This window comes from Tachypleus tridentatus, chromosome 10 (assembly GCF_004210375.1).
Source record: "Tachypleus tridentatus isolate NWPU-2018 chromosome 10, ASM421037v1, whole genome shotgun sequence".
Lineage (NCBI taxonomy): Eukaryota > Metazoa > Arthropoda > Merostomata > Xiphosura > Limulidae > Tachypleus > Tachypleus tridentatus.
In genome coordinates, this window is record NC_134834.1 from 24,541,452 (window position 1) to 24,562,848 (window position 21,397).

At 33.8% G+C, this 21,397-nt stretch overlaps 1 protein-coding gene across 2 annotated transcripts in view; it reads right to left on the reverse strand.

Moving 5' to 3' along the window:
* Nucleotides 1-2,438: 2,438 nt before the first annotated feature.
* LOC143228895 (nose resistant to fluoxetine protein 6-like) overlaps nt 2,439-21,397 on the reverse strand; it is a 61,446-nt gene continuing 42,487 nt past the window's right edge. For both annotated transcript variants that reach the window (XM_076460328.1, XM_076460329.1), the window contains exons 5-15: nt 20,380-20,546; nt 18,821-19,003; nt 18,310-18,403; nt 11,801-11,893; nt 10,321-10,489; nt 9,897-9,976; nt 9,374-9,490; nt 8,544-8,676; nt 6,878-7,064; nt 6,202-6,343; nt 2,439-5,322 (exon numbers count right to left, since the gene is read on the reverse strand). In XM_076460328.1, the coding sequence (XP_076316443.1) occupies nt 6,228-6,343; nt 6,878-7,064; nt 8,544-8,676; nt 9,374-9,490; nt 9,897-9,976; nt 10,321-10,489; nt 11,801-11,893; nt 18,310-18,403; nt 18,821-19,003; nt 20,380-20,546 (1,339 nt within the window). In that variant the 3' untranslated portion in view covers nt 2,439-5,322; nt 6,202-6,227. The remainder of the gene's footprint in view (nt 5,323-6,201; nt 6,344-6,877; nt 7,065-8,543; nt 8,677-9,373; nt 9,491-9,896; nt 9,977-10,320; nt 10,490-11,800; nt 11,894-18,309; nt 18,404-18,820; nt 19,004-20,379; nt 20,547-21,397) is intronic.

Below are 21,397 nucleotides of genomic sequence, written 5' to 3' on the forward strand. Positions count from 1 at the left end.
ATTTATAATGTGCTAGATATGATGAAGGTTTTGGTTTTGTTTATACCATTCCTGTATGCGTTGATGGTTCTTCTGTAGCAGCCAGTATTCTGTTGTTTTAAGAATAACATATCATGTATATCTAAAGGTTTTATTGTTATCTGTCCATGAGTGATATTCCCTATCCTCCACTTATTGATAATGGTTTGTTTCTCATCAGCAAATGCAGTCGTCATATGATAATTTTGGCTAAGTCTAATGCTGTCATCCAAATTAAAAGTTAAAAAAAACTTGTTAAACATGCATGTTAGCAGATTTATTTGTCATCACTTTCAACATTTCCATTAAATCATTAGTATTGAATCTATCTTTAAGGATGGTGAAATTAGAACTTAGATTTAAAGGCAAAAAAAAACTTCTCCAGGACATCCAAGTACTTGTAACTAAGTGATATCCAAATGATCCTTTGTAGTGTTTTTGTAACCTGTGCTAAAACTGTTTTATAGAAAGTCATTAACAAATGTGTATCCTGTTGTAATAAACAGGTTTACCACTAAAAGTGTTGAAGTATTGAAACTTAGTGACATAAAGCATCATTCTGTAGGTGTTGTGTAGTTGTACATCTGAGTTGTTGTCAGGAATGCTACACAATAATATTTGGTGTAGAACTGTTGTGTTCATTGTATCCTCATACTCCATGTTTTTTGTATTGTTGATCATGACTGATGTTTAGAATAACATACAACAGTGATCTGGGGATACTGTTTACATCTTGGTTGTAGTTTGTATGTAATTAGGGTGGTTGCAAGTGCATCTTTTTATCACAACAAATCTAGATCGATTTACACATGATATGATTTAAAGCTTATGAAAGTGGTTCAATGTCATAGAATTTTCTTATTATAACATTAAACATTACAAGTTATCTTTTTAAGTTTTTTTTATTTTTCATTGTTAGTATGTAATAGCAGTTATTTGTATGGCATTAGTATCTATTTATAAATTGTATATCAATGCATCTTTTATAACAGTTTATTTTGCAAAATTATGTAAAAAAAATTAACGAATCGTATTACCGTTCATAGTTGTAGTTAAGTCCTATACAATTGTTTGTAACAATATGTTGTAAGGGCGTGGTGAGACTCAGCTCTGGTCGTTGTGTTTCTTGGGTTGATGAGAATGCTTGAAGTTTATTAAGTCAATATGAAACTTAACAGCTCACGGGTCCAGTGTCGTATGTGATTGCCTGACTTCTACCTAGCTAAGTAAATATAACAAAATTGTTAGGCCACCACTAAATTACCTATGTCAGAATTTTTTACTCAGGGAAAGAGGTAATTGGACATCTTGTTGATACTCAGTTTCCAGAGGCCCACATGATTCAAAATGGATAGTAAGGACAGTTGCTTTTGTCATTGAACAAGGTGTGTTAAAGGAACTTCTCGAATGTTGTACCTTGCTAAACTTATCAGTATGTTTCTTCTTACACGTGAAAAAGAATATTAAATATATTATTAACTCATCTTAGAAGTTTTGTTATTTCAACTCGGTCAGATAATCTACAGCAGACAAGTTTAACCAAATACTCAATTCATACTTAATCATTTCAACTTGGTTAGTAAATTTTAAAGTAATTGATTCCAACAATACAAGACTCTCTCAAAACTCAGTATATTTATTTATTACTAGCTGGAGTACCTGTCCGTTAGACGGACGATATAAAAAGTCGTTTGTAACAAAGGATAGTAAAATGTGCCTTTTCTTTTCCAGCATAATAAACATTGAAAGTGCAGTAAAAATATATAATTACCAAAACTGAAAAGGAAAAAATATTTCCAAGAATTCTGTTAATATAAAATTTTGTGAAAAGACTCCGAGCGCCCCCTACCTCATGACTTTCTGCATACCATTCTTATATCACTTCATAACGCTTGATGCTGACTGGTCAAGAAATGTGGAGACGCTTAAAGACAGCTTAAACACGTTTATTTATATAGCTGACGTACGTTTTCGATTACAATTTTTCAAGAATAGAAAACGGAACAGACTTTTTAAACACTGATAATATGTTAATTTACAAGAAAGATAACTCATTCTATTAGAAAAACATTAAAACTTTAGACGTATGTATATAATACGATAGAAAAAAAGTCTGCAATATTGTTTTGTTTATTTTCAAATATGAGAAAATTCACACTCACTGTAGTTTTAATAATTACTTTTAAGTAAATCTTATACATATCGAGACAAATATCACTGATGTTTTAAAAACTCATCATAAAACTGATATGTAATATTACTTAACTATGGCACCGTAATATGAAAAAATATTTGGATTATGTTGAAATTTAATAATTCAAGTAGATGTATTAGTACTAAGTACAAGATATTACCATTTTACGTTTTTGTAACTATAATTTCATTTACGAATTAAATGGCTAGTAAGTTTTCATATTCGATTATTTTTTAAATATAAGTTGAGTAGTATGTCTTAATGATCACAAAATTTTAGGATTGCTATGCGTTGTAGAAGCATATTTATGGTGTTCATGGCCAGGTTATTAGGACACTCGATTCGCAAACTGGAAGTTCGAGTCCTTGTCCCATTTAACATGCCCATTAAGCCGTGGAGGACGTTATAATGTGTCGCTCAATCTCACTATTCGTTGGTTTAAAAAGTTGACGGTGGGTAGTAATGACTAGCTGGCTTTCCTCTATTCTTTTTTTTCAAATTCAGACCAGTGGATAAGAGAAATGTGTTGCATTCTGATACGTTGAAATCTTTGTGTGTGTGTGTGTATTTACGTATCAGAAGCAAGATTCGAAAATTCTTGTAAACATAACTGCTTTCTGTTATTTCTAGTCTTGTTAATTTGGCGTAATTTCATTGCCTAATTAATTACGACTTAGTGGTATGAAAAATCAAGAGAACCGCGCTTATTTCCAAGGAAATATTGACCATACTTTAAACACAATAACAGAAAATGCACAATGTCGCAGTAAGTCTTAATTAAACCTGTTCAGCCTAAAAGAATGAAAAAAAATCTACATTAGTCATTCATTGGATTACCGAAAAATAAACATAATTGCGTCAAAAGATGATAGCTTCACTAAATTATAAGATTGTCAGCCAGCTTATCAATGAACTGCTTTGATCACGAAAGAGTATATGGATTGATTTTTTTGCATGTATTGTTAATAACACGCCAGTAAACTACAACTCATTAAAGATGGGGGAAAAAAGAAGTTAAATTAGAACATTTTACTCTTCTGAATTTTGTAAGATTAATTCATATATTGGCTTTAAGTTTAGGGTTCATCTTAGTAATGCTGCTATTGATGTTAGAAATTCGGTCAAAAGATGAACGAGTTCTCAACAGTATAAACTAGTCGTAATATTTCAACTATATACAGTAAATACTATTTTGTTGTGTTTTAAAATGAATACATACTGTAATAGGTTATTTATTATTTGTAAAGAATATAATGGTTCTAAAGAGCGATTCTAGTGTTGGCTTCTAGTTAAATTCAAAGCAGTTTGAATTCCTGTCATTAGTTGAACTGCAAACTTTTATTTCTTCCATAAAATTCAATGGAAGTTTACAATAATGCCCGTTAATACACTTGGCTGTTTTACACAACTATGAAAGTGGTGGTTAGTCAAATATTTTAAATGTTTATGGCGTAGACTAAATAAATTGCATAAGAGTTTGTTAACATGTTAAGCTTTCAGGAGTGTTAATTGTTAAAAACAAAACCATCAAAGAAGTTCGCGCAAACTGTTATGGTACAAATATAGCAGCTTAACCTAAGACCTAATGTAAAAACATTATTACAGAAATAGAAAAGTTTATCTTTCATTAAAAAAATAAATATTTCACACAAGTTTAAATAAATTTGTAGTAGTGCATAATTTTTTTTTAAAGTCTCGTTCAAATTAAACAATGTTAGCTTTGTTAATTTGAAACAAAATATGATATTTAATTTTACTATCCAAATTTTATAAGAGGTCGCTGCTAACTGTTACAGCAAATATTGCAGTAACAGGGTGGCAATTTCAGTTGTTTTGAATCAAACGATGGTAAAGTCAGCTTTGTCATCGTAGTAATAATTGTTTTTAATATTTGCGCAATTTATAGTATTGTACATGTTTGTCTCTTTTAACTAATTAATATTGAAATTAATTAGGGTAATTTAACATTTAGTACATATAATGGTTAATAAAGTGAGATACGTTAAACTCCAAGAAGGTTAATAGAAATACCCGTTAAGTTTAATTTTAGGTGGTAATGGCCAGACATTCTAGAGTTAGTGCATTTTAAACAGACAATTCGCTTTTCTAACATACTAGTTTGATATATTATTTGTTTTTAATGAGTGGACTCGAGAATCTTGTAATTTATGATCTATAAACTAGAATTGAACTTCAATGGATAGTTATGCTAACCTTCTCTCAAAATGGGATTTTCAACATAGTATTTATACCTTTATCTTCAACTGTACATTTTTCTTTGTTTTATGGTACCCTCCAGTGGCACGTCCATAAGTATATGGTCTTATAACGCTAGAAACCAAGTTTTGATACCCGTAGTGGGTACAGCGCAGATAGCCTATTGTGCTTAACAACAAACAAATGTATTTTTGTGTTTAAGAAACCAACTTGTCGACAGGTATTTTTTATACTAAAGGAACTCGCTGTGTGCTTCTCATGTTAAAATAATACTTATTCTGCATTATAAAACCGAAAAATATACTTTGCACTCTAGAAATCTAACAAAATGTTCAGAGGTATAAAGGTTTGTATATCACGCTATAATTTGGAGAATTGGTTTTTGGTCCACGTAGGCTTGACATAACTTTTTTTTTTTTTAATGTACTGGCTATTGAAACCACTTTACAGTTCAAGTTGTGCAGGCTGGTAAAACGCCATGAACATTTTTCCTTATGAAAAATCAAAGTATTGCGAGTTCAACCGTCTAGTCTTCTAATACAAAAAATACACTCATTTTTAACACTGGTTGCAATACGTTAAACTGATATATGTGTGTATATATACGTAACAAAAAAAGTACTTAAATAGTTCCTAAGTTACAAAAAAGAAAAATAAACACGACAAACACTAACGTATCAGTATGTTCCCATCACAGTTTTGTCGGTTTTGACTTCTTTAAAACTGCACCATTTTTCTGATCTATTGACATTCGAAACTCATAGTTTCGGTGGTTTTCAGTTTTCTTTCTTCAATATGACATTTTCCAATCCAGCAAATGGAAACTCGAAGAAGAGAGATACAATAAAAGCTAACATAAAAGTGAAGACTAGGTTTCCGAAGATGAGGTACATCTGCAAGTAAGTGAAGTAAGCAAACAGTTAATACGTGTTTTTTCAATTACATTTTAACATTTAAACGTGAATATCAAAAATAAAACTACGGGGCAAAATTATTCAACTGAATTATTCACGAGCATAGTATAAGGAAGGGTAATTAATACCATTTGTTAGAAAGTTTATCTAAAATTATTATTAATTTCACAATATTTCACATCCGTCATTGTAGTTAATCGACAATTGGCTATTAAAGAAACTACGGGACAGTTTTTCCTGGGGTTAGTGCTTAAAACGCGACCGTTACACTTACGAACCAAAATAACACGTTTCACATATTTTTTTTTAAGTTACTGTCGCTTGTGTGACGTACGTACTACTTGACCAAAATAAACAATTATTGGCTTTATAATATTATTACCCATAGTCACATGACTTTGATAGCACAGAGTAATCTGGTGTCAGAAGTGTAAAAACATGAAAATTAACTTGTACAATAATTAGAAAAAATAAAACGAAGAAACTGATTCCTTCCCATGAATCTGAAAGCACTTCCCACTATTTTATTTTGGGGGAAAAATATTAATGTCGTAAAGAATATTAAAATACATCGATGTTTTTGGCAAGAATATGTAAATCGTCGTTATTAAATAATATTCTTATATTTGAATTTTTTCTCGTTCGGACATTTGGTCATCACAAACCAAGACTGACAGTTTATATAAAGCACCAGTATATTCACTGGATAGCGTGAATTATCTTGTAAATAATATTATAAACTTGCTGGTCCAGTAGGACTTTTTGTGAGATTCATGAAAGAGACCAAATGATATATACTGTGAAGCAGACAAGCTAATTTATGAATATGTTTTCGAAAATTATGGTTAACTGATTTACCATAAAGCCGAAAGTTGCATCAACTGTTAATTCTTGTCCCCGTAAAGAGCTGCCATGAGAACTGGATGGATCAGATACGCAGAATACGTCAGGCGACTGAAAGGAATGAATCCTCTCCATGACAACAAAGATGTGATAAAACCTGAGTCACAGAAATAGAAACTGATGTATAGTCAATGATTAATTAGTGTGTAGAAGAGATATTATTACGAGAAATAAATGGCTTTGTAAAACCAAAATGCTTTTATTTAGTTAGACACTCGACGTTTCGCTTCAGAGTTTCTTCAGGAGTGTTCACTAAAACTGACAGTTAATATATAGCTTCAAAAGCAGCAGCTGTAAAGCGAAGTGTTCGGTATCTAATTAATTAAAAACATTTTGGTCTTATGGGGTCGTTTGTTTCCAGTAATAATAAATGTTACAAAAGCAAATAATCGTAGATTTTTAAATGTTAACTACAACTGTGTACTCGTAGAATATTGTTTAAAATCTTATGTTTCGGTCTAATTTATTTAGTTTAAACCAAAAATAACCCTCGCATCCAATTATCCACGATCACTCAAAAGCACGTGACTCGTTATTAGTCTAAATTTGAATGTCCATATATTATTAGGTTATCTTCATTACATACAGAATACTTGTAAAAAAAGACAAACCCATAAAGTTACTTCCATACCTCCATAACCAACTGTACAGGCAAACGTCAGCCACGCAAGCCCGATTGCCCAAGCTGTTCGTGCTAAAGCGCTGTACATAGCAGAAGCCAAATCATTTGGAAGATTTCCTTCGTAAGCTGGCCACATCCCGTAAAGAGCCAAGACGCTACACACAAATGCTAGGAACCATCCGAGTGTTACGTACCTCTGTAAAACGAAAGATAGACAGGTGGACCCAAACGGTGCATGTAAAGTTAAAACATTCACTGTTATTGTTTGACGTCGGAAGAAGAAAGGACAGCGTGATGTGACAATATTGTGTTTAATTCTTTAAGCTTACTTTGCAACTACTAGAATGTTTATGGCAAAAACTTTTCTTTTAAAGATCTTTATACGGTACTACTTGTTGTTCTATATGTTTATATTTTTACACTCGAAACTTTAAAATCATTCTAAGTAACTATTGTTTGTTTACACTGTCCAATCGTTACTGGCTTATACTACAACAGTATGTTGACTTGTGCTAGGGAGCTTGCGTTGTTTTGTTTCCAAGTAGGTATTAACCAATATAAAGAAACCACTATTGGTTTACATTGTGACATTAGTGTTGGTTTATAAGTACATGTACACAGGGTGTCCGAAAATTCTGGAACTGTAGGTTAGTTGTGGCTTTATTAAATTTCAGTCACGTGACTCATGATGCTGTCCAAACAGGAGAAGGTCGAGTTAATCTTTTCTTAATCTAAATGTGTTTCGAATTACAGGATTAACATGTAGAACACATTCTGTAAAAGTTGTTAAAGTATTTGGTTTTAAACTTTTGAGTGATAGATATCTCGTTATTTACGTTTATTTTATGTAAGCCTCTTAAGTTGTGAAGCATCGGAAATGTATTTTGAGTGACGAAGAATTAGGAGAAAATACTTTTACCTAAAATATTTAAATACACATGTTCAAACCCATATGTTTCAATGTAAAAGCTAAAATATTGTTACATAGCCATTTAAATAAGCTTCTGATAGGAAATCCTCAATAGCTGCGACACTTGAAATTTTTTTTGGGCTGAATTATAGTAAATTGGTTTATGATACTTTTTTCCTTTCTATTAGCTATATTTTTGGGTTATAGTAAATACTAAACGTGGGGCGCCTCAAAACCCGATTCGATGTTATTACTCATCAGGATCTCTACGAAACTACCCTCAACTTGAAATTATTCTAGACAGGATTAGAGTAAATGAATCTATAAGAGACTGGGCGTGATCGATTGCATCAATCGAAAGGGTTTGGCCTACTGAGTCTAAAACTGTAATTAGATCTCAATTCGTTCGAGAGATGGCGGAGTTGTAAGATAAAAGTTCGTACTTGAAGAAATAAACCGCAACTCACAGCCGTTCTATGAGCCGACATACAGTGGCTCAAAGTATTATGGATTAATTACTTGGAATTAAGCACAAAATCACACTGCTAAAACCGAGTTTCAATACCCGTGGTGGACCGAGCACCGATAGTCCATTGTGTGAGTCCACAGAGACGCTACTAGGGAGCTTAAAAGTATTAAGCTAGTAACAAATTATGTCATCTTCGGTGACGGAAGTCCGTCTTTCAATTCATATTTTAACTTCTTTTGAATTAGAAACCGTTAAAATATGTTTCATTTCAAGTTGATAGCAGAAAAGATGTCTACCTTTTTCAAGACCACTTTTCTTCCATTACTGTATAATATGTAACCTAGTGTCACCCCTACTAGGAAAGGACCCATTCTGCAATATGGTTTTATGTAAACCATTGAAGAGTAGGTGTTCATCACAGTTTCAGGGCTAATAAAAAGAGAAATTATTAGATGTTTAGAAACTACATATTTATGAGAAATGGTTGGTGAAAAAGTCCATATTTATATTATGGCTGATTAAAAGTAACTAAGTTATCTATAATGTTAATAAATATCAGTACTCGAAACAAGTTTCAGTTTTTATTAGCCAGTCTTACGTCACAAAGATGAATGCCAAAAAGTTGATATTTTGACTGTTTTAAAAGTAAACACTTAAAACAACAAGGTATGCTACATTTAATTACATACTAGGATGTCTGAATATTCATAAGCCTCTCGGAGCTCTTGCCATTTTAATATAAACCATGCATGTCGGATTTTGTTACAAATTAAAATTGGACACTAACTTTGTGCATACATTCAAATAAAAACTTTTCAGATAAAAATCGCTTTTTTTTTACCTATTATGTATTACGGAAAACGTAATCAATAAAACTTTTATAATCCGAGTGCTTTCAAAAAGTGGACTTTTTTTTTTCTTCGGGGACAGTTTATTATAGAAGTCTTATTATTTCCATTACGACTTCTTGAACCTACATGATTTTCTAACATCATCAACATAATTGTATTATTAACAAGAGAAAGTAAGAAAATTTATATAGAAGTACTAGTTCTGATAAACAGGTTAACAAAATTTATTAGCATCTCAAATTTGGCTTCTAATATGCAAAATACTTTCAACTTACATGGCTTTGGTAAGTAAAGGAACAGGGGGTAAGTGTTGAGATCCTGTGATGAGACCAGTTACCACCGAGGTCAACACAAAGAATCCGACTAAAATCGGAAGTCCCCATCGTATACCCCTATCGATAAAACATCGAACGTTAAAATTAACCTTGGTGTAAACCAACCAAAATTCAATACTCGGATTTCTAATGTAACGATATACAAAGTGGTTTTTTATTATTATTTCTACCCTATAAGAATACAATCTGAACATGTAAAGATATGTTTTATTATTTTAAAGCAGTGATATAATAACAGCTTGTTTAGTCTATTTATTATTAAACCAAGAAGGTTCTTTGAATACGTGACATAGTATGATATCACTGCATAAAAGAACAACAAGATAATAATATTTGTAGTTTAATCTGCAACGCACTGTTGTTTTGCGATCTATAATTAATTCTTCACAAAAGTTTGATGCTAAACATGCAAAGTAAATTAGCGTACAGGTGCAATGGATAAAGTATTAACAGGCACACGTACCTGTAAAATGGATAAATAATTATTGGCGATACAAGGTAAAACTGGAAGTCCACAGCTGAGTACCAAGAATGGCTCAAACACTGGAAAGATACGAGGACAACATTGGAATTTTAGCTCAAGAAGATACTACAGTATGGTAATTGTGATATAGTAAGTACTACAGTTTTAAAACGGACTTCATTATAAATTCCTGCATTTTTTTAAACACAAGACAAATGTACTACATTTCAGAAACACTTATTTAAATACGTATTAAATGTGCTTAAAAATTAAAATGTCGGAATATATTTACGAAATAGATATTTTAGTTAAAGCTGACTTCGAGGTGTAAAACGATATATCTTAAATTCCTTCTCACCGCAAGTCAGAGCGTCATTGAATAATTTTCTTTTAGCAACGCTTATATGACAAAATTGCATCTTACCATGTTGCTAGTGTCAATAAAATTCTGCAGGTAGAGGGCGTTCAACCACCAATTTTTCCTGCACCAAGCATCATACATGACAACTGTATCAAGCCAAGCAGGTCCTTCGAATACGTAACGTAGAATCCCCGCAGAAAAAGCAATGATAACCATCATCAACGGCGTCATACTGATAAATATATAAAATGTTATAATAATAATTTCGCACAGTATTGAAGTGTAATAATGATGTATGAAAGGGAATGGTTCGATGAATTGTTGGAAGCCAAATATCTGAAAAGAAAATGTTACTTCTTGATGTTTCACATAATTTGAGATTAAATATAGTAAAACAAAGTAAGTTCCATTAACACAACTGACCTGCAGTAGAAAGAATATTTGTAAAAGTCCCCCGCTGGGATAGCGATAAGTCCACGGACTTACAACGCTAAAATCAAGGGTTCGATTCCTCTCGGTGGGCTCAGCAGATAGCCGGATGTGACTTTACTATAAGAAAACACACAAACCTATTTGTAAAGAACTTTTTTTTTTTTTTTAGTTGCATACCCATTAACCAAGGTCAATTGAGTTAGCTACACAAACTACACAACAAGTACTGCATTCTGCCCACTTCGAGTATCCAAACCCGAATTTTAGCGTCATAAACCTATAGACTTACCGATGAGCAGATCAGTTATGAAGAGTATACCAATTATTGTAACTGAATAATATTGTAGACTACAAAAATAGTTTAATGGGTGTATAATGAAAAGTGTTAAAGAGATCTATAAATAACACTGTTCTACCCATTAAGAAGTAACTTGCTATAACGACATTCTGTTACTCTTCAGACGTTTAGCGGGTAGTTTCAATTGTTAATTTTATAGTAAAAAATACGTTTTCATAAATAACTACCCTTTTTTACATTAAGTAGCTTATAAAAGGTTGTTAACCCTAGAGTTACCAACTGAATTTTACTTAGTTCGTTACCAGTAAGGTCCTTAATGAGTAATATTTATGTCTTTGTCTCAGCGTAAATAACTTAATAAAACAATTAAGTTTAATTATTAATTTTGCAAATAAATTACATAGGGAACTCTAGCGATAATTGAATGAGTTAATTGTATAACTATTTTTTAAACATTTTTTAGGGGGTGACTCGTGTTGTCAGTGGCCAGTAAATAATTTTATGCATAAATAGCTTAAGAATATTTGATTTAAAAATCCAATGTTCGTCTATATTGATAATTCTATAGTTAAATAAAACACTAGCGTGCAGCACGCTTTATTTGCTGTTATGGTGATTTTTCGTTGTCTTTATAGCTCGTAAGTGAATGTTTTATCTAAGCAAATAAGTAAACACGAAAGAAACAAAATGGAGTTCGTGATCTTAAATACATTTTTATAGATTTTAAACAGAGTTTTGTTTTGTTTTTTTTTTACTCTTGTTCTCTGAGTTTCATGAAGAGAAAACTAACATGAAACTAAAACCACCACTTACCGCCAGTAACGATGAAAGTAAAATAGACCCAAGTGAAGTTTTCCTTCTGATTTTTTCAATTTCTTTAATGTCAGAAACGTTACGAGGAATCCACTGAAGGAAAAAAACAAACCATGCTTTATTGTGTAGAACACTGAAGGAAATAGTTGCATACCAAACACACAACTGTATTTAAGTGAACACTGCGTACATATGATTTCCTTTGGTATTTTTGTTTGCTTTCAGAATTTTACGCAGAGCTATAGGAGGGATATCTTCGTACAGCTATCCATAATTTTAAACTGATAAGCTACAGGAAAGGCAACCACTCAATAGTATCTAGTACCATTTCTGTGGTTATACTTAGTGGCATTTTGCTGTCACTTTTGTAAGGCACCCATGGTTACCCTTACTGGTATTTTGCTATCACTTTTGTAAGGCACCCATGGTTATCCTTAGTGGTATTTTGCTGTCACTTTTGTAAGGCATCCATGGTTATCCTTAGTGGTATTTTGCTGTCACTTTTGTAAGGCACCCATGGTTATTCTTAGTGGTATTTTGCTGTCACTTTTGAAAGGCACCCATGGTTATCCTTAGTGGTATTTTGCTGTCAGTTTTGAAAGGCACCCATGGTTATCCTTAGTGGTATTTTGCTGTCACTTTTGTAAGGCACCCATGGTTATTCTTAGTGGTATTTTGCTGTCACTTTTGAAAGGCACCTATGGTTATCCTTAGTGGTATTTTGCTGTCAGTTTTGAAAGGCACCCATGGTTATCCTTAGTGGTATTTTGCTGTCACTTTTGTAAGGCACCCATGGTTATCCTTAGTGGTATTTTGCTGTCACTTTTGTAAGGCACCCATGGTTAACCTTAGTGGTATTTTGCTGTCACTTTTGTAAGGCAACCATGATAACAGTTTGCAAATTGTAAATCTTCCTGTTAACAACTGGTCAAACCCGGCCCCTCTTCCTTTTTATTTGATCTTTACCCTTTAAAATCAGTCTAATTACATTAGCCTTAGACTTATCATTCTAGATGGAGTACCCCTTTTAAAGAAAGTGGTGTTTGCCAATACAGATGGAGTAGACCCAGCATGGCCAAGTGGTTAGGGCACTCGACTCGTAATTTGAGGGTCGCGGGTTCGAATCCCACTCACCTCAACCATGTTCGCCCTTTCAGCCGTGGGGGCGTTACAATGTGTCGGTCAATTCCATTATTCATTGGTAAAAGAGTAGCCCAAGAGTTGGCGGTAGGTTGTGATGACCAGTTGCCTTCCCTCTAGTCTTACACTGCTAAATTAGGGACGGCTAACGCAGATAGCCTTCGTGTAAATTTGCGTAAAATTCAAAACAAACAAATAAATGGAGTTCCCTTTCTAAAGAAAACTTGTGTTTGCCAATACAGATTATTTTGGAGCAAAGCTTTACTTACCAACTAGTAATATCACATAACATAATATATTCCAACAATAAGTTATGACAACGACGTCTCCTTTGACGTAATCTCCCACTGAATGAATATTAAGAATTTTAACCACAATGTCTAGGTAGCGCATTAGGTACAACACAGGTTTAGAATCACACATCAGAGGTTGGTAGCAATGGTGCAGCAACCCTCCCTGTATTCGTAGTTGCTTGTTCAAGTGTCACAGATCACGTGCATATTCATTAAATTCCTCAACCTATGCTGGCTACATTTCACCATATTTCATGGAAGGAGATCACAAACTAGTCCTTTAGTTATTATTTTCAGGTTTTCTGAAGTATTAAACATGGTATTTAACCACTAGTGTAATCTCCTACCATATGGTTTGACATTGGTTTAGTAGAAATGGTTTTAACCCACACTCGTAATTTAGGATCGAAAGAGTCAATGACAAGACACAGTCTCATCGGGTAGCAACTTGCATGAAGTATCTAGGGTCGAGAGGGTCAATGATCAGACAGGGTCTCATCAGGTAGCAACTCGCACGAAGTATCAAAGGTCAAGAGAGTCAATGATCTTACAAGGTCTTATGAGGTGGCAAGACAATCTGTCACCATTTTTTTGTTGTCTCACATAAAACAGTGACCTCAAATGTCCACTCTTTGCTCTCAGATGTGGTGTGACAGAAGCAGCACTGGTGATACCAATAGTTTCTAGTTACTTCCACTTTACATACTGTGCTAATATCCCATAAATTTCAGAACAACACCTAGCATTTTACATCCTCTCGGTCAGATATCTGATAATTCTGTTTGTTTTCTAGATAAGTAATAATGCATTTCTTCTATTGTTTATACCACTGCATTAAAAAGTGTCAATATAATAACCCTTGTCTGCATTAAACCGTGGAACATCACTTAAAAAATACGGTACTGTGACTTTCTACGACATTCATTCACACAGTCCACTATTCTTGGATCTGATCTGTGGTTGATTTGACCTGATTAAACATCTAGTAGGATTTTACAAAATGTGGGTCAAAATTCCAATGGGGGTCATGAAAGGTTTGAACGAGGATTACAAGTTATTTAGAAAATATTTTAGTGCGAAATTTGTAGAAGAAATAGCGCAAAATTAATGCTATTATAACCTTTTGTAAAATACATCACATTTTAATACATTTACAAATTCTACTTTTTTTAAGTAGTGTAACATAAGTTAAGTTAAAAGAGCAGAAATAGAACTACAAATATGACCAAGAAAATCTACAACCTCGCTTGAAGAAACTCGTTAATATAAAAGTTTAAAAAGAAGCCAAAACCTTGGATAACGGTATCCTTATTAGTTAACTTTTGGAATACTTTCTCAGATAATTCGTAATGATGGAGCTCTTGCGCTTAACGTGGTTCAAATCTGACAATAGGTGTTGACATGGAAAATATATAATGTTATAATTTTCAAGACACCAATTGTAACTTAGGGTGAATGAGCAGGGTCTTTATCTTTCACGAAACCTCTGCATTGTCCAGGAAGCTGGCCAATGGAATAGAAGGCCTCGCTCGGAAACTGTGATGTATGAAGTATTAAAAACTATTCATTTCATACCACCAAATGTGATGTTCTGGCTGCCCAAATAGCAACTCATACCATAACAGAAATACTAACATATTTTGTTATCTTTCCAAATGGGTAAGTATGTTGTAGTAATTAATGTGCTCGACTGTGAATCCAAGACTTCATGATTCGTGACTCATTGCTACAAAAATGAACTCCACACCTCAGGAATGAGGTTGTTGTAAAAGAGTGTTGGTTGAATCCCATTATTCGATCAGAAAAAGCAGCCTTACAGATGATGGTGTGTGCTGTTGATTTACTGCCATCCTTCAACTCCATCAGCTCAAAATTAAGGAAGGCACAGATAGTCATTTGCGTAGCTTTGCAAAAAAAAAAAAAAAAAAATGGTGCAAAGGGCACATTCTGTTGGTTTCAGGTGCTTAGACCATGCAGAAATATTGTTTTTCTGATCTGACTGAAAGTGTATTATCATCCACTTGCTAATTACCTTACTGTGTTTTGTTGACTTTGACCACATTTCCATCAAGCAAATAGGACTTCGTGGAACCATGACTAATTCCAAGAATATTTTTGTTTCTAATATAACTGTTTGTATTCTATTATCTTTGCCAGGTTATACCAGCACTTATATGTTGAGGTTATTTGCATATTACGCCTCGAAGATGGTTGAATTAGATTGTCTATTTACACAGCCTACCAGTTTATACTACTTACAAATTTTGATTCAGATTGGTACAATCTGGTAGGAAGAGTTACGGTGGAAACAAATATACACTTTTTCTTTATATATAGATGAGTCATGTGGCAAAATTAAACTCTATTTCTATTTAATAAAGCCTTTTGGTTAATTATTCCCAGCCTACTGAGTCAATCTCAAACAATCTTGACAGGTGACGCTTTAGACAATGTTAAATAAAAATTCAAGGTCAAAAGTTGCTGGATTGTTTCCCAAACCACCATATTTTCCTCATGGTCGCTGAGATGTAGAGTGTTCAAAGGTGGGATTACATAAAAATATTTATTTGTTGGTAGATGGAAAGCAAACTACAAATATTGTGTATGAAGAACCTTTGTTGTGATTTTAAACTTTTGAAATAAAGTTTATTTTTAAATTATTAATTATGAATATATGATTACTGTTAAACTTACATTGTTGGTAATTAAATGTTAAACATTACCCATCAGTTGACGGGTATTTCAGCTTGCTAATTTATATAACTTGTTTTTATCTGGTGAGTTTAATATGTTTGTTTTGAATTTCGGGCCCTAATTTAGCAGTGTAAGACTAAAGGTAAGGTAGCTAGTCATCACCACCCACCGCCAACTCTTGGGCTACTCTTTTACCAACGAATAGCGGAATTGACCGTCATATTATAACGCCTCCACGGCTGAAAGAGCGAGCACGTTTGGTACGAGGGGGATTCAAACCCGCGACCCTCAGCTTACGAGTCGAACGCCTTAACCCACCTGGCCATGCCGGGTCACGTGTTTAATCTGCTTTTCATGTAAACAGTCCCATCATTTAAACAGAATGAATACGTTAAAACTACAACGAAATCCTAACAAGATGGCGATAACTTCGCCAGTTTATATACATGCTATAAAATATTATTTCAATAAAATATGTGAAAAGATATATAAGTAGAAATATCACCGCTGAAAAAGGGTATTCGGGACATTTGTTTAAAGGTTTGAGTACCTTGAAATTATTTTAAGATTCTTAATTAGTAGTCCTGGTGGTTAGAGTGCTTGACTCGCAATCTACGAGTCGCCAGATCGAAACATGAAGGTTTCGTAATTTGATGACCGTTCCCATATTCAATGATATAAAGTAGCCAAAGGGCGGGAAGTGCTGTCGGCTGTTTACCTTCCTTGTGGTCGCTAGTTCAAAGTTAGGGATAATGACAGGTAGGCTTAGTAACTTTACCATAAACAAACAAACATTTAAAAACTGTATAATCGCTTTATGTCTAATAAACGAAGACTAATATCACAATAACCAATCAATAAAATCACATAGTAAAACACTCCACCTGTCGAAAAACTAAAAAGATAAAAGAGACCAGAATTTGATAAAACTACATTTGATATAAAGCAATCTGTAAAAATACTAATAATATAAAAGGCGCCATAGCAAAAATGTTAAAAGGCTACTATATATTTTGAGAAAGGCTGGATGGATGCTTTGTTTTTGTGAATTTCGCGTAAAGCTACACGAGGACTATCTGTGCTAGCCGTCCATAATTTAGCAGTGTAAGACTAGAGGGAAGGCAGCTAGTCTTCACCACCCAGCTCTTGGGCTCCTCTATTACCAACGAGCCCAGCACGGCCAGATGGTTTGAGCGCTCGACTCTTAATCTGAGGATCGCGGGTTCAAATCCCCGTCACACCAAACATGCTCGTTCTTTCAGCCGTGGTGGCTTTCTAATGTTATGGTCATTCCCACTATCCGTTGGTAAAAAAAGTAGCCCAAGAATTGACGGTAAGTAGTAATGACTATCTGCCTTCCCTCTAGTTTTACGCTGCTAAATTAGGGACGGCTAGTGCAGTTAGACCTGCTTGTGTGAAATTAAAAAAAAAAAAGCGACAAATGGTGAGATTGAACGTTACATTATAACGCCTCCACGATTGAAAGCGCGAACATGCTTGCTGTGAATGGGATTTACCCTAACCACCTGATCATGCTGGGCTACCGAATGGATGTATAACCTTCAGACTGAATAAGGTAACTTGTAACAGCTCTGAACCTTACAGAAAGCTTCGCTAATTTTACACAATAAATTTTCTTCTATTACTATAACAAAAATAAATATTGTTTGAATAAAAGTAAAATATTTTGCAAATTCTCGATCGTTTCCTTCGTTTAATATTGCAGTTTACATCTGTGTTGTAGACATTATGACGTTTTTGTTTTGCAGCTTGAAAAGAACAAACAAAGGCCATTTAAATATATACGTGTGTGTATGTACTGTGAAGGGAAGTCTGTAGTGTCGTTTCTCTAGCAACTTGCAATAATAAAAAATGGTTTCTAATTTTTAAACTTCTACATATAGTATATTCTGACAAAGAAGAAAGGAGTATTTTTATCTTAACTTTTTACATACATAACATGAGCCATTCTGTTTTTTGTACACACCTAACATGAACTATTAGTCTTATTTCTTACAAACCTAACATGAACAATTTTTCTTATTTTTTACGAATTTAACATGAACTATTTGTCTTATTTTTATTAATCTAACATGAATTATTTGTCTTATTTTTTACAAACCTAACATGAACTATTTGTCTTATTTTTTACGAATTTAACATGAACTATTTGTCTTATTTTTATTAATCTAACATGAATTATTTGTCTTATTTCTTACAAACCTAACATGAACTATTTGTCTTATTTTTTACGAATTTAACATGAACTATTTGTCTCTTTTCTTACAAACCTAACATGAATTATTTGTCTTATTTTTATTAATTTAACATGAACTATTTATCTTATTTTTACAAATCTAAGTCACTCAAGTTCATTGTTACCTGAGAAAGAAAAATGTATCCACAGACAAGGTTCCATTTACTAATGGCTGGATCCAAAGCGATTGAGATACACTTCCAATGCCTATAGAACTTCCTTAACAGTGATAACAACAAAGAAAAAAAACACAAAGGTCTTAACGACTGACGCTATTATAAAAAACCAATGAGAGTGTTTCGTTACTAGAAAATAATAAACGTATTTTGTTAAAAATATTTATTTTACTCAAATAGCATTGCATAAATCTCTAATAAGAAATTTTAATATTTGACGTTCACACGTAAGTAAAATTAATTTAAGTCTATAAATTCACGATTCTAAGCAACTTTAAATTTACTATAGGAGCAAGTCATCATGACATTTATATCTTGACTTTTCTGGCAACGATTCTCCTAGTATATTGGTAAAGCGCATTATTTCTCCACCTACCCAACCTCCTGAATATATTCTGTAACCACAAATAAATTCAATTCTGTGTCACAAGGTCTTATATAATTTAATTTATTTACTTACTGAAGAACAACCAGCGAAGAGCAAAAGAACAGGAATGTCCAGTGATAATCCATATAATAGTTAAAACCCGAATTCCATGCAGGACTTCAATGGACTCCTGTGATCTGGATGTGTTTAGAAGTTTGTGGGTATTGCTCCTTAGTGATAATGCTGTCAGTGCTAGTCTGATCTTACTTGCAGATCCTAGGAAGACGGAATGTGGAGATACTTGAAACTTACACTAACAAACATGTACAACATGCTTCTTTCCACACTAACTTAACATGCACATTATATTCCTTACTACACTAACTTACTGGACTTACATGTAAATTATAACACTTCTCTCACTAACTTTACGTGCTTAAAAACTGAACATTATACCCTCGAGAACACAATTTTGGAGACTTTCAGAGTGTACATTATTCCAATCACTTCGCTAGGTTACAAGGGTTACAAGATGTAACCTTTACCCCTCACCTCGCCATTCTGGGGGCTTGCAAGTCGTAAAAGTTGTTGTTTTTTCGACATTCTATAAAGTCATGAGGGATCTTTCTGCTTCTGTTTTCTTAGTTTAAAGACGCTATAGGGATGTACTTACATGTCCCTCTTCTTCGACAGTTGAGTTTAGATACAGACAAACATTATTATTATTATATAACAAAAATTACCAAAAATATTGGGATATCTACCCTACGCCCGTCACTACTCCAGTTACGTACGTTTCTCACCCATGCACTGCTATGGAAAATTTCTTAGGACTGACGTTATCTCAGACAGCGAGTTCGAACTACCGAATTCCTGCATAGCTATTCGGGGAACACCTCGGGTAGCTGTCCCTGCTTTTGAAGTGATATTGAAGTGAAAAGCAGGTATTTAAAACCAAATACTGCCAACTCACGGGCTACTCTAATCGAACAGATGGATTTACCTGTCACTTTTATAACGCACCAACGATCCATAAGTGCAGAGAGCGATTTTTCTTTGGTAGTAATGGAACACGAACCATGGTTCCACGATTCGGCACGTTAACCATTAGACCACACTCGGCCCACAAGTTGAAGCGAAGAGGAACACTGTCATTTTGCACGTGCCTGTCTTGATAGAATGATATTCTGCACGTGCCTGTTTTGACAGAATGACGTAGAGAAGGACCACATTTTTGTTAGGACACTCGTCCATTCAGCAACAGTTTAAAACAAAATAATATTTAACTGGAGTGCTCTGAAACGTTTTGGAATGCTGCCTGAGAGACAGAAAGAACAAATCTCACTGCAGTGAGAATTTTTTTTATTATATTATTTACTGTTATTTTTCCAAAAAAAAAAAGAAGTTATAATATTTAATAGCAAGCGTTAGTAATGGGATCCACTCCCTACTAAAATTAAGACTAGTCACACCACACACAGTCACTTTTTTTCAAGGCGTTATGTCCCGATAGTTTTGGTAGTATTGTATATATTCTCTCAAGTTATTGGCTTGCATAGTAAGTGTTCTATTACAACTCTTTTGCCCCCCTGCTAAATACCAGTTTACATGCAAACTAATAATAAGACATGAGAGACACTTTTTACACTTACCTGAGTATTGTTTACTTTCACAGAGGACTTCAGAGGATGCGTTCATGTTTGGTACCATAACCTGCTTGTTTTTTCTAAAGCAGAAGTCCGTTTCTTGGAACGTCTTGAGAAATATCTCAGAGACTGTACCAATGATGACAAGACAGATGATGGCGAGTAACACTGCCCTAAAAGAAATACACAGTACCAAAAAGTTTGTCAGAAATCAAAAACATATAAATATCTGTCATATATCAGTGTTCATGATCGTCACTATTTGTCTTTCTTTATTCAATAATTTCTTATAGACTCACCTGGACTACATCATATAATCTAAAACACAGTGTACGATAATGAATCCACTACTATAATTCCGTGTTGTCAAAATTATTCCTTTAGTATGAAACTATTACAGACAAGAATGCCATTTCTCTGCCAAAGTTATTGCTCTTTTCGATTATTTGCCAATGTTTAGGCTTAACAGACCTTGGAGGGTCAGGTGTTAATCACCTCTTCCTCCTCTGATAACTGGTTTAGGTGAACACGAGTTTAAATGATACATGAGGGGCAGAGTACCCCGCATTTACCCTGACCCATTTTAGGGCAATGTACATGTAGGTATTTATGTTTATATTCGTGTGAATAAATATATTATCGAGGCAAAGCCCTGCACTTGGTGATCAGTCCCTAGTGTATTTTTCACATATATTAATTTTACACCAATCAGTTTAAAGTTAACGCAACTTTCTTAGTTTAACATTAGGTGGCGTTAATAAATTCTCATTCTTAAGATATGTATTAAATAATGAGAGTTACTTAGGGCAATCTTCATATATGTAGTAGTAGTCTAATTCACACAGAAGGAGGCCTGGCATGGCCATGTGGTTAAAACACTCGACTCGTAACCTAAGGGTCGCGGGTTTAAATCCCTGTCATACTGAACATGCTCGCCCTTTCAGCCGTGGGAGCGTTATAATATGACGGTCAATCTCACTATTCGTTGGTAAAAGAGTAGCCCAAGAGTTGGCAGTAGGTGGTG